General features: G+C 41.1%; 1 protein-coding gene across 4 annotated transcripts in view; it reads right to left on the minus strand.

Annotated features, from left to right (window-relative positions):
* Positions 1-382: 382 nt before the first annotated feature.
* Positions 383-12,405, minus strand: part of VWA8 (von Willebrand factor A domain containing 8) — a 99,023-nt gene continuing 87,000 nt past the window's right edge. For 2 of the 4 annotated variants that reach the window (XM_070751384.1, XM_070751380.1), the window contains exons 42-45: positions 10,161-10,421; positions 9,063-9,161; positions 4,081-4,319; positions 383-766 (exon numbers count right to left, since the gene is read on the minus strand). In XM_070751384.1, the coding sequence (XP_070607485.1) occupies positions 658-766; positions 4,081-4,319; positions 9,063-9,161; positions 10,161-10,421 (708 nt within the window). In that variant the 3' untranslated portion in view covers positions 383-657. The remainder of the gene's footprint in view (positions 767-4,080; positions 4,320-9,062; positions 9,162-10,160; positions 10,422-12,405) is intronic. The other 2 variants (XM_070751383.1, XM_070751382.1) reach the window with 1 other exon arrangement.

Consider the following 12,405-nt stretch of genomic DNA (forward strand, 5'->3'; position numbering starts at 1 on the left):
TATTAAAAGTCCTTGGAGAGGGGTGACATATATTATTATTATTATTATTATTATTATTATTATTATTATTATTATTATTCTTATTAATTAAATTTGTATGCCAGCCCTCTCCGTAGACTCGGGGTGGCATACAAATATAAAATAATATATATCCAGTAAGTAAACAAACAAACAAACAAACAAACAAACAACTTAACAACTGCAATGATTTGTTTAACAACTGCTGGCAAGAGAGGTCGTAAAATTGGGCAGAGTTCACTGAACAAATGTCTCTTTGCTCTTTGAGGACTTCCTGCACCAATCCCAAAGAATTATTTAAAAAAATAAATCAGCCAGAAACATCCTTTGTGTTGTTCTCTTGATAGAAATGGGGCACAAACGCTCGGTATAGAAATCTTTAATTTATTCATAGAAATCTTTAATTTATTTCAAAGCTCCGACTGGGTTTTTAAAATGTCCTCTTTATTATTGAAGAACACCCTCATTTAAGTCCATCTTAATTCAAGTACGATATGTACTTCACCGTAAAGTATATTTATTCAGAATAAAAATTAGGCGGTTAGTGCTTCGACTCTTTGATTAGCAGCTCATTTGGGTGATTCTGAATTCATCTTCCACGTTGAACAGTCAGTCCAGCCAACGGATATCTTTTGCTTTCTAGGAACTGGACAGCATGGTGGAGGTGAAAATTTGCTGCAAAATTTGCGGGATTTCCTTGGTATCCATGGCGATAAAAGAACGACCCGCCGGTAATGTCCTTTGCAATCTAAAGATCGGAAGAGGAGAAAAAAACAGAATTTATTGCCGTGGATTCCCATCGCTTTTCCTCCCTGAAAGAGGCTGATAAATTGGGATGAATGTAGGTTTTTCCCCAGCCCTAATTAGCTGCTAACAATTTTCTCAGCTCTTACTTTGCAGGCTCTTTCATTGTTTCTCTCTGCAAAGAATGTTTTCCAAGCCCTAAATCTTTGCAGGGTTTTTTTCATTGCTCTAACTTGCTCCAAATAAGCTACTTTCCAACCCTAACCAGGTGTTAACAATGTCCCCAGCTCTTACTGGCTTGCAAGCTCTTTCATTGCTACTCTCTGCAAAGAATGTTTTCCAAGCCCTAAGCCTTTGCAGGGTTTTATTCATTGCTCTAACTTGCTCCAAATAAGCTACTTTCCAACCCTAACCAGGTGCTAACAATGTTCCCAGCTCTTACCAGCTTGCAAGCTCTTTCATTGCTACTCTCTGCAAAGAATGTTTTCCAAGCCCTAAGCCTTTGCAGGGTTTTATTCATTGCTCTAACTTGCTCCAAATAAGCTACTTTCCAACCCTAACCAGGTGCTAACAATGTTCCCAGCTCTTACCAGCTTGCAAGCTCTTTCATTGCTACTCTCTGCAAAGAATGTTTTCCAAACCCTAAGCCTTTGCAAGTTTTTTTTTTCATTGTTCTACTTGCTCTGACATTGTTACTCTCCAAATAAAGTTTTTTAAAGCCATAACCAGGGGATAATATAATGTGCTGAAACTGACCAGACTAAGGATGCTAGCCTGATATAATAAAATAAACTTTTGAAATCATAAAAAAGAAGAGGTCAAGAAGCTTGAGGTGAGAACAAGTCTTGGGGAAGGTGTTTTTTTAATAGATTTGTGTTCCTACAATAGTAACTAGCTAAAGTGAATACAACAGACCGTTACATTGGTTATTGAAACAAGAAAGAACTAAGAAGAAACAAGCCACATGTTACAAGTACCGTAATTAAATTCTTCCCTTTTAATAGACAAAACCCACTTAAGATAGAACTATAAATCTGTATAAGATATATAGGAGATGCATATTTTATTGATAAGCCGTATAACATATGGTCATGACCTTTAAAGCCCTACATGGCATTGGACCAGATTACCCCCGGAACCGCCTGCTACCGCACGAATCCCGGCGACCGATAAGGTCCCACAGAGTTGGCCTTCTCCGGGTCCCGTCGACTAAACAATGTCGTTTGGCGGGCCCCAGGGGAAGAGCCTTCTCTGTGGCGGCCCCGGCCCTCTGGAACCAACTTCCCCCCCGGAGATTAGAACTGCCCCCACCCTCCTGTCTTTCGTAAACTACTCAAGACTCATTTATGCCGCCAGGCATGGGGGAGTTAAGATATTCCTTCCCCCTAGGTCATTACAAGTTATGCATGGTATGTTTGTGTGTATGTTTGGGTTTATAACAAGGGTTTTTAGTTGTTTTATTAATTGGATTGTTACATGTTGTTTTTTATCATTGTTGTTAGCCGCCCCGAGTCTACGGAGAGGGGCAGCATAAAAATCCAATAAATAATAATAATAATAATAATAATAATAATAATAATAATAATAATAATAATCAACAGGATGGTTGAAATTGGGTTGAATGTTTATTCCATAAATATATACTGCTCAAAAAAATAAAGGGAAAACTCAAATAACACATCCTAGATCTGAATGAATGAAATACTTTCATTGAATCCTTTTTTCTGTACAAAGTTGAATGGGCACAACAGCAGGTGAAATTGATTGTCAATCTGTGTTGCTTCCTAAGTGGACAGTTTGATTTCACAGAAGTTTGATTTACTTGGAGTTATATTGTGTTGTTTAAGTGTTCCCTTTATTTTTTGAGTAGTGTATTTACATAGAAAGATTTATAAGCAATTGAGTAATCACAAATGTAAACATGAGCTGCCCCGAGTCTACGGAGAGGGGCGGCATACAAATCTAATAAATAATAATAATAATAATAATAACAACAACAACAACAATAATAATAATGTATATATGAAAACACTGGTGTGAATGTATGCTTGTCTGTTTATTGTTTGTTGGTTTATTTTTTCCTTTTTTAAAAAACTTTTATTTTTATGGATATTTAATAGATTATTTTTTGAAAAATACGTGTTCCTATTGCAAGTTGTGATGAGCACCGAAACTACAATTCCCAATGTTTTTCTTTCATGCAAATGGGTTTGGTTAAGAAATGGAGCGTGTTAAAGTTTTGGGCGATGAGGTTAAAACCAAAGGATGAGAAATGATTTTAAGATCCTTTTTTGCTGGTTTGCAAAATGACGTATGAATCAGCAATTTTCGGGCGTGAGAGCGGGTTATTATTATTTTTTAGGGTTGAGAATATGTTCAAACGATTTGATGGGGTGGGGGGGAGACTTTATTTACACTAACCACACCTGAGCTGAGCAGACTATGGTGGTTTCACAAATTCGACCTTGGCTCCGGATAGTTAATCATTATTTGAAACTGAACTTAATTCTTCCTGACATCATCTCCCATTTTCTTATGATTCATGCTCAAAGAAGCAATTTTGCCTTCAAAGCCACTACTACAAAAATTGCTGCGTTTGTCATTCCTTTTTTTCCTCCCTAAATGAAAGCATGCAGAAATGCTTCTCTTGCCCTACTTAAAATCATAGGGTGGGAAGGGACTTTGGAGGCCTCTTAGTCCAACTCTCTGGTCAAAAGAAGCGACTTAAAGGGGAAGGTTTGGTAGGGAAAGTTTGTCTATTTGCCGATGACTCTAAAGTGTGCAACAGGGTTGATATTCCTGGAGGGGTCTGTAATATGGCAAATGATTTAGCTTTACTAGATAAATAGTCAAAGCAATGGAAACTGCAGTTTAATGTTTCCAAATGTAAAATAATGCACTTGGGGGAAATGAATCCTGGTGGGAGGTGTGTGCATCTGGCAGGGGGCAGGGAGGTTCTGGCACAAGATTCGGCTTTTGCACATGTGCTGGAAACCGAATCTCACCGAGGATGTGTGAGAGAGCGAGATTTTGGCGATATTTGCCAGTTTTTTGCTTCTGCGCATGTGCAGAAGCAAAAAACTGGCGGAAACCAAAATCTCGCGGTCGTGCATGTCCTTGCGCGAGATTTCACTTCCTGCACATGCGCCGGAATGGCATTACCTCCCCCTCATCCGGGGAGCAGACCACTGCTGGGGCCACCACCAGGACAGAAAAGAAAGGTATTGTCACTCAGGGTCGGGATCTGAGAAGATTTGCCTAAAAAATCCCACCCACCACCTGTGGATTCCTCCTGAGCTTTTGGGGTCTTCAACTCACCTGTCGGCTTGATTCCCCAAGGACCCAATGAAGATGGCGAAAGCGTTGACTTTGGGGTCGATCGTCAGGGCCTGGGCAAATCTTGCGGGCGGGATGCCGTAGCGCTCCAGGTTGGCGTCGCTTAAGACGATGACGAAATACTCGTCGGCGTCGTCTTTGGCGATCTCCCGCACGGCGTGCTCGGTCCCTTCCAGGGTGTGGTCTCCACTCATGCAGAACTGAGCGTGGGCGTGAATAACCTGGCGAGGCGTAAAGGAGAATCCCCCCCCCCAAAAGAGATAATAACAAAACCTGGGTTGTTGTTTTTATTATTATTGTTATTGTTATTATTATTATTATTATTATTATTATTATTATTATTATTATTATTTATTGGATTTATATGCCGCCCGTCTCCGAAAACTCGGGGCGGCTAACAGCAATCATAAACAGTGTACAATAATAATCCAATACTAAAAGTGAATTAAAACCCCTTAATATAAAATAAAAAAACAAAAAAAAACCAAACATACATACAAACATACCATGCATACAATTGTAAAGGCCTAGGGGGAAAGAGTATCTCAATTCCCCCATGCCTGCCGGCAGAGGTGGATTTTAAGCAGCTTACGAAAGGCAAGGAGGGTGGGGACAATTCTAATCTCTGGGGGGAGTTGGTTCCAGAGGCCGCCACAGAGAAGACTCTTCCCCTGGGTCCCGCCAAGCGGCATTGTTTAGTTGACGGGACCCGGAGAAGACCCACTCTGTGTGACCTAACTAGTCACTGGGATTTGTGCAGCAGAAGGCAGTCCCTGAGATAATCTGGTCCGGTGCCATGAAGGGCTTTATAGGTCATAACCAACACTTTGAATTGTGACCGGAAACTGATCGGCAACCAATGCAGACTGCGGAGTGTTGGTGTAACATGGGCATATTTAGGGAAGCCCATGATTGCTCTCGCGGCTGCATTCTGCACGATTTGAAGTTGCATAAACAGAGGCACAGAATCAAGCGAAGTATCGGCACTGCTTGTAAAACCCTAGTTAAGGCCGCAGCTGGAATACCGTGACCGACTTTGGGTTTCCATACTGCGAAAAAGATGTTGAGGCTTCGGAACAAGGTTCGGAGAAGAGCAACTAAGGTGATCTAAGGCCTGGAGACTAAACTGGCTGCAGGATTTGGGTTTGGTTAGTCTAGGGAAAAGAAGAATGATAGCAGGATTCCAGTATTTGAGGGGCCACCACAAAGAAGAGGGAGTCAAATTATTCTCCAAAGCACCAGAAGGCAGGAAAAGAAAGAATGGATGGAAACTAATCAAAAAGAGGAGCAACCTGGGATTAAGGAGAAATTTCCTAATGTCGGGGACAATTAACTAGTGGAACAGCTTGCCACCAGAAATCGTGGGACTTCATCACTGAATGTTTTTAAGAGCCACTTGTAAAGAGTCTTTTTTATTCTATTCTACTCTATTCTCATTCTATTCTACTCTACTTTATTCTCATTCTATTCTAATTCACATTCTATTCCTATAGATATTATTCTATTCCTATTCTACTCTATTCCTATATTTTCTACTCTATTCTCATTCTATTCTACTCTACTTTATTCTCATTGTATTCTCATTCACATTCTATTCCTATAGATTCTATTCTATTTCTATTCTACTCTATTCCTATATTTTCTTTTCTTTTCTTTTCTATTCTCATTCTATTCTGTTCTATTCTCATTCTATTCTCATTTGCATTCTATTCCTATATATCCTATCCTATCCTATTCTCAATCTATGCTAAAATATTTTATTCTATTGTATTGTATTCTGCTCTATTCTATTCCCATTCTGTTCTATTGCATTTATACTATTCTATTCCTATTCTACTCTATTCCTATATTTTTTATTCTATTCTATACTCATTCTATTCTCATTCTATTCTATTCTCATTCTATTCTCATTTGCATTCTATTCCTATATATCCTATCCTATCCTATCCTATTCTCAATCTATGCTAAAATATTTTATTCTATTGTATTGTATTCTGTTCTATTCTATTCTCATTCTGTTCTGTTCTATTCCATTTATACTATTCTATTCCTATTCCTATTCTATTCCTATATTTTCTATTGTATTGTATTTTCTATCCCTGAAAAAAATGGACTGACAACTATTTTGCATGCTGACTTTTGCAGTATCCTTGGAATGAACTCATATTTATGACGGTTGCCGTATCCTGGGGTCATGTGATCCTGTTCTGTGACCTCCCAACGAGCAAAACCGGATTCACACAACATCCAGATATTACTAACGTAACAATTGTATGGATTCACTTAACAACGGTGGCAATGGAAGGTCACAAAATAGAGCAAATTTCTCCCTTCACAAATTTCTTACTTAGCAACTTAAATGTTGGGCTCAATCGCGGTCGTAAAAATGAGGACTACCTGCCCCCAGCAGAGATAAAATTCTCCCCTCTTTACAGACCGTTCACCTGAACAGAGTGATGATCTGCTCAGGGGTATTAAGGCATTAGCATTTATTTATGCTCGCGAAGGAGCTTACGCCAAGTATTCAGGTGACATTATCTGCTCCAGGCTGCTCTCGAGGGAATTAGGTCAAGTTGAGTAGGAAAGGAGGATCGAGGGCCTGATGATGGGGATGGGGCTATTTTGGCCTCCGTGCGGGGAAAAGAAAGAACGAAAAACCGGTCGGTTAATTGACTTTGCAGATTAAGACCAACACGAATCTGAATCCCAAAAGGGGCTTTTCTTAAAATGGCAACGGGTTTTTTTCTCTTTTGAAAGGCATTTCACTTCTCACACCAGGAACAGGAAGGTTCTTCAGTGTGACTTTCAGCTCCTTGGGTGGGAAGCAAACCCTTTTCAAAGGGAAAAAAAAATCAAGAGTTCTCTTTTGAAAAAAAGAATAGAAGACAATAATAGTATAGAACAATAGTATAGAACAATAGAATAGAATAATAAAATAGAACAAAGAATAGCATAATATAAGAATAGAATAGAAGAATAGAACAGTGGAATAGAGAAGAGAATAATATAAAAACAGAACAGAATAGAATAATAAAATAGAAGTATAGAACAGAGGAATGGTATAGTATAGAATAACAGAATTGAACATTAGAATAGAATAGAAGAATAAAGTAGAATAACAAAGAATAGAATAGAAAAAGAATAGAATAGAAGAATAAAATAGAAAAATAGAACAATGTAATAGAAAAGAGAATAATATAAAAACAGACAGAACAGAATAATAAAATAGAACTATAGAACAGAGGAACAGTATAGAATAGAATAATAGAATAGAACATTAGAATAGAATTGAATAATATCAGAATAGAATAGAATAGAGTAGAAGAATAGAACAGAGGAATAGTATAGTATAGATTAAATAGAATAGAACATTAGAATAGAATTGAATAACATCAGAATAGAATAGAATAATAAAATAGAAGAATAGAACAGAGGAATAGTATAGTAAAGAATAGAACAGAAAAATAGTATAGAATAATAGAATAGAACAGAGAACAGAACAACAGGGTTGGAAGGGACCTTGGAGGTCTTCTAGTCTAACCCCCCGCTGAGGAAGGAAACCTTACACTATTTCAGACAAACTGTTATCCAATATCTTCAAAACACCTGATGCTGAAGCATTCAATTCAATTCAATTCAATTCAATTTATTGGATTTATATGCCGCCCCTCTCCGAAAACTCGGGGCAGCGAACAACAGTCATGAACAATATACATGAACAATATACAGTAAAAAATCCAATACTAAAAACTAACTTAAAACCCCTAAATGTATAAAACCAGCATACGTACAAACATACCATACATACAGTTGTATCAGCCTAGGGGGGAGAAGAAGTCTTAATTCCCCCATGCCTGGCGGCAGAGGTGGGTTTTGAGTAGCTTACGAAAGGCAAGGAGGGTAGGGGCAGTTCTAATCTCTGGGGGGAGTTGGTTCCAGAGGGCCGGGGCCACCACAGAGAAGGCTCTTCTCCTGGGCCCCGCCAAGTGGCATTGTTTTGTTGACGGGACCCGGAGAAGACCCACTCTGTGGGACCTAACTGGCCGCTGGGATTCGTGCGGCAGAAGGCGGTCCCGGAGATATTCTGGTCCAGTGCCATGAAGGGCTTTATAGGTCATAAGCAACACTTTGAATTGTGACCGGAAACTGATGGGCAACCAATGCAGACTGCGGAGTGTTGGTGTGACATGGGCATATTTGGGAAAGCCCATGATTGCTCTCGCAGCTGCATTCTGCACGATCTGAAGTTTCCGAACACTCTTCAAAGGTAGCCCCATGTAGAGAGCGTTACAGTAGTCGAACCTCGAGGTGATGAGGGCATGAGTGACTGTGAGCAGTGACTCCCGGTCCAAATAGGGTCGCAACTGATGCACCAGGCGAACCTGGGCGAACGCCCCCCTCGCCACAGCTGAAAGATGTTTCTCTAATGTGAGCTGTGGATCGAGGAGGACGCCCAAGTTGCGAACCCTCTCTGAGGGGATCAATGTTTCTCCCCCCAGGGTAATGGACGGACAGATGGAATTGTCCTTGGGAGGCAAGACCCACAGCCACTCCGTCTTGTCTGGATTGAGTTTGAGTTTGTTGACACCCATCCAGGCCCCAACAGCCTCCAGGCACCGGCACATCACTTCCAAGTTGTAGTATTCACAACGTGATGAAGCAAGCTGTTCCATGGATCAATTGTTCTAACTGTCAGGAAATTTCTCCTTAGTTCTAAGTTGCTTCTCTCCTTGTTTAGTTTCCCCCCATTGCTTCTTGTTCTACCCTCAGGTGCTTTGGAGAATAGGTTGACTCCCTCTTCTTTGTGGCAACCCCTGAGATATTGGAAGGCTGCTATTGTGTCTCCCCTGGTCTTTCTTTTCATTAAACTAGCGATGCCCAGTTCTTCTGTCTCCCGGAATAAGAAGAATTGGGAAACCTGTTGTGCTAAACCTCAAAACATTTCATGAAATTAAGAACGTTACCTTGAGAATCTCTAGTCTTTGCTTATTGTTCTTTGGCACTTTCTCGTTGGGAACCAGGACAATATTGAACCCATCTCCCGAGTGGCCGAGGATGTTGTACTGCATGGGAAAAAGATTTGAGCAAAGATATGTGTTAGTACAAAACAGTTGCATTTGCAATATATAAAAAAGCTAACAATGGATGCTTGTATGTATTGAAGTATAGTGATACCTCGTCTTACAAACTTAATTGACTCCGGGACGAGGTTTGTAAGGTGAAAAGTTTGTAAGACGAAACAATGTTTCCCATAGGAATCAATGGAAAAGCGATTAATGCATGCAAGCTCAAAACTCACCCTTTTTGCCAGCCGAAGCGCCCGTTTTTGTGCTGCTGGCATTCCCCTGAGGCTCCCCTCCATGGGAAACCCCACCTCCGGACTTCCGTGTTTTTGTGATGCTGCGAGTTCGCTGAGGCTCCCCTTGCTGGGAAACCCCACCTCCGGACTTCCGTTGCCAGCGAAGCGCCCGTTTTTGCGCTGCTGGGATTCCCCTGCAGCATTGCAAAAACACGGAAGTCCGGAGGTGGGGTTTCCCAGCGAGGGGAGCCTCAGCGAAATTGCAGCATCGCAAAAACATGGAAGTCCTCGAAACCCCACCTCCGGACCTCCGTGTTTTTGCAATGCTGTAGGGGAATCCCAGCAGCGCAAAAATGGGTGCTTCGCTGGCAACAGAAGTCTGGAGGCGGGGCATCCCAGTGGCGGCAGCTTGGGTTTGTAAGGTAAAAATAGTTTGGAAGAAGAGGCAAAAAAATCTTAAACCCTGGGTTTGTATCTCGAAAAGTTTGTATGACGAGGTATCACTGTACTGTAGCTTTAAGAGGTAATGTTGCAAATTGCCATAAGGGGGAGCCAGAAAGCATGATTCTTTCTCTGCTCCCTCTGTTCTTTCTGCTGATTCATTGTGACTGATGTAGTAAGATAACCAAAGATATATGTTTTTGCATAGAAATATATAACTATAGATGTCTTGATAATATGTCATATGTATGGATATTTGTGTTAAGTTTGGAGAAAAAATTAAAAAAGATTATATTAAAAAAAATCTAATCGATTTTGAGACTTTGTGAGATCTGGGATGAAGGAGGCCAACGCCTTTTCTCCTAAGCAACTTAGGCACCTGTGACAGGTTCGAATCCGGGTGACCGCCCCCCTCGAGAGTCACCTTAAATTTCTGCTCGTAATTCTCAAAGGCTTCCATAACCATGCAGACGGCTTCCATGGATCGCTCCAGCCGCCGGTCGACGCCGTTGAAGCGGTACATGCTGCCGGAGACATCGACCACCAGGGAGAGCCGCTTGCATTTCTGCTGTGGACTTCCAAGCTTTAGAAAAATAGAGGAAATAGATGACAATTTTTTTAAAAAAAACATGTCAACTCATGCCAAGATTTTGTGCAAATTGTGCAAAATGCAGCTGCACGAGCTATAGTGGGATAACCAAGATCTGCCCACATTTCAACATCACTCTGTGAGCTGCACTGGTTGCCAATTGGTCTTGGGGCCCAATTCAAAGTGCTGGTTATGACCTACGAATCCCTACATGACTTAGGACCAGATTATCTCCGGGATCATCTTCTGCCTCATGTATCCCAGGGGCCAGTTAGGTCCCAGAGTTGGCCTTCTCCAAGTCCCGTCGGCCAGACAATGTCAACTGGTGGGGCCTAGGGGAAGAGCCTTCTCTGTGGCGACCACGGCCCTCTGGAACGAACTCCCTCCGGAGATACGTACCGCCCCCTCACTCCTGGTCTTTCGTAAAGCTTTAAAAACCTACCTTTGCCGGTGGGCCGTAAGTGGCGAGACTGTCTCCGATTGATACGAGATATGATTGGACTGGTTGAATATGTGTGAGTGTACATGGGGTCTTTTAAAATGTTTCAGTAAATTTTCATATTTTTATAGTTATTAGATTTCTTATATATTGTTATATTTAATGTTTTACGCTGCCCTGAGTCGCCTCGAGAAGGGCGGCATAGAAATATAATTAATAAATAAATAATAAATAAACACAGGTCCAGAAGCGACATCTATGGACCCATCTGATTGGAGCGGTGTTTCTCAACTTCAAATGGGAAGACTTCAACTCCCAGAATTCCCCAGCCCAGATTTCTCAAAGGAACGTCTATGGCGCCATGTGATCAGAGTGAGGTTTTCCCGCTTATGATGTGCGGACTTCCAGATTTCCCCAGGCCAAAATCCAGAGGTCTAAGAAGTGACATCTATGGAACCATCTGATATAGAATGGTGTTTCCCAATTTATGGCGTCTGGACTTCAACTCCCAGAATTCCCCAGCCGAGACCTAAATGTCTGGACCTGTGATGGTGAACCTGTTTTGGACTTTGTGCCAAAAGGGTGTGTGTGTGTGTGTCCCCAAACCAGCAGGAATTCACCTCTGATTCTGATATAGAACAGTATTTATCAATTTATGACGCGTGGACTTCAACTCCCAGAATTCCCCAGCCCGAGAGGGCTGAGGTTGAAGTCCAAATATCTGAACGTAACCAATTACGTTGCATTAAAAACCCAAAAACCCAAAACATATTTCACTAACCCTGATTGGACTAAACCTCAGAAACACACGGCCAGGGACAGAAATGCGCACTATGTTGTGTTAATCACGTCACTAAGAAACCATGAAAACAAACAATTATCGACACCGCGATTTAGGCCTTAATATGTCAGTTCATCCTCTTGGCCTACTGGAGCTTAGCTGGGGAAATTTCCAGAAACCCTTTGTGATTCTGCTGGAGAGAGCATCAGCATTTGCAACCCGAGCAGTGCGCACCAGTTGCGCATGAACCCAGGGGAGACTTGAGAAGAGGTTAATTTTCCCAGCGACGTGACTTTTCTTCGGTGAAATTACACACAAAAATAACACAGATCAACAACAACAGCAAAAAGTGTTTTTTGTAATCATCGCAGTTGACCTTGTACTTTTCTGACTCATTTTTTTCTTCAGATTTCAAAAATGTATACTGTTTTTCTGTAGCAGGTATAGTTTCCACCCAGCAGCGTCATCATTATAAGGTATAGGACGGGGTAGGCAAAGTTGGCTCTTCTATGACTTTTGGACTTCAACTCCCAGAATTCCTGAGCTAGCATGATTGGCTTAGGAATTCTGGGAGTTGAAGTCCATATGTCATAGAAAAGCCAATTTTGCCTAACCCTGGTATAGGAAATATACTGGCGATATTAAGAAAACAGTAATTACCACGTACAGTATATTGAAAATATAGAAATAACGTCATAACAAAAATGCTTCTACATCAGGACTTTATGTGATAGAGGAAAACTAAGCATATTTTTGGA

The sequence above is a fragment of the Erythrolamprus reginae genome, chromosome 4 (genome assembly GCF_031021105.1).
Source record: "Erythrolamprus reginae isolate rEryReg1 chromosome 4, rEryReg1.hap1, whole genome shotgun sequence".
NCBI lineage: Eukaryota > Metazoa > Chordata > Lepidosauria > Squamata > Dipsadidae > Erythrolamprus > Erythrolamprus reginae.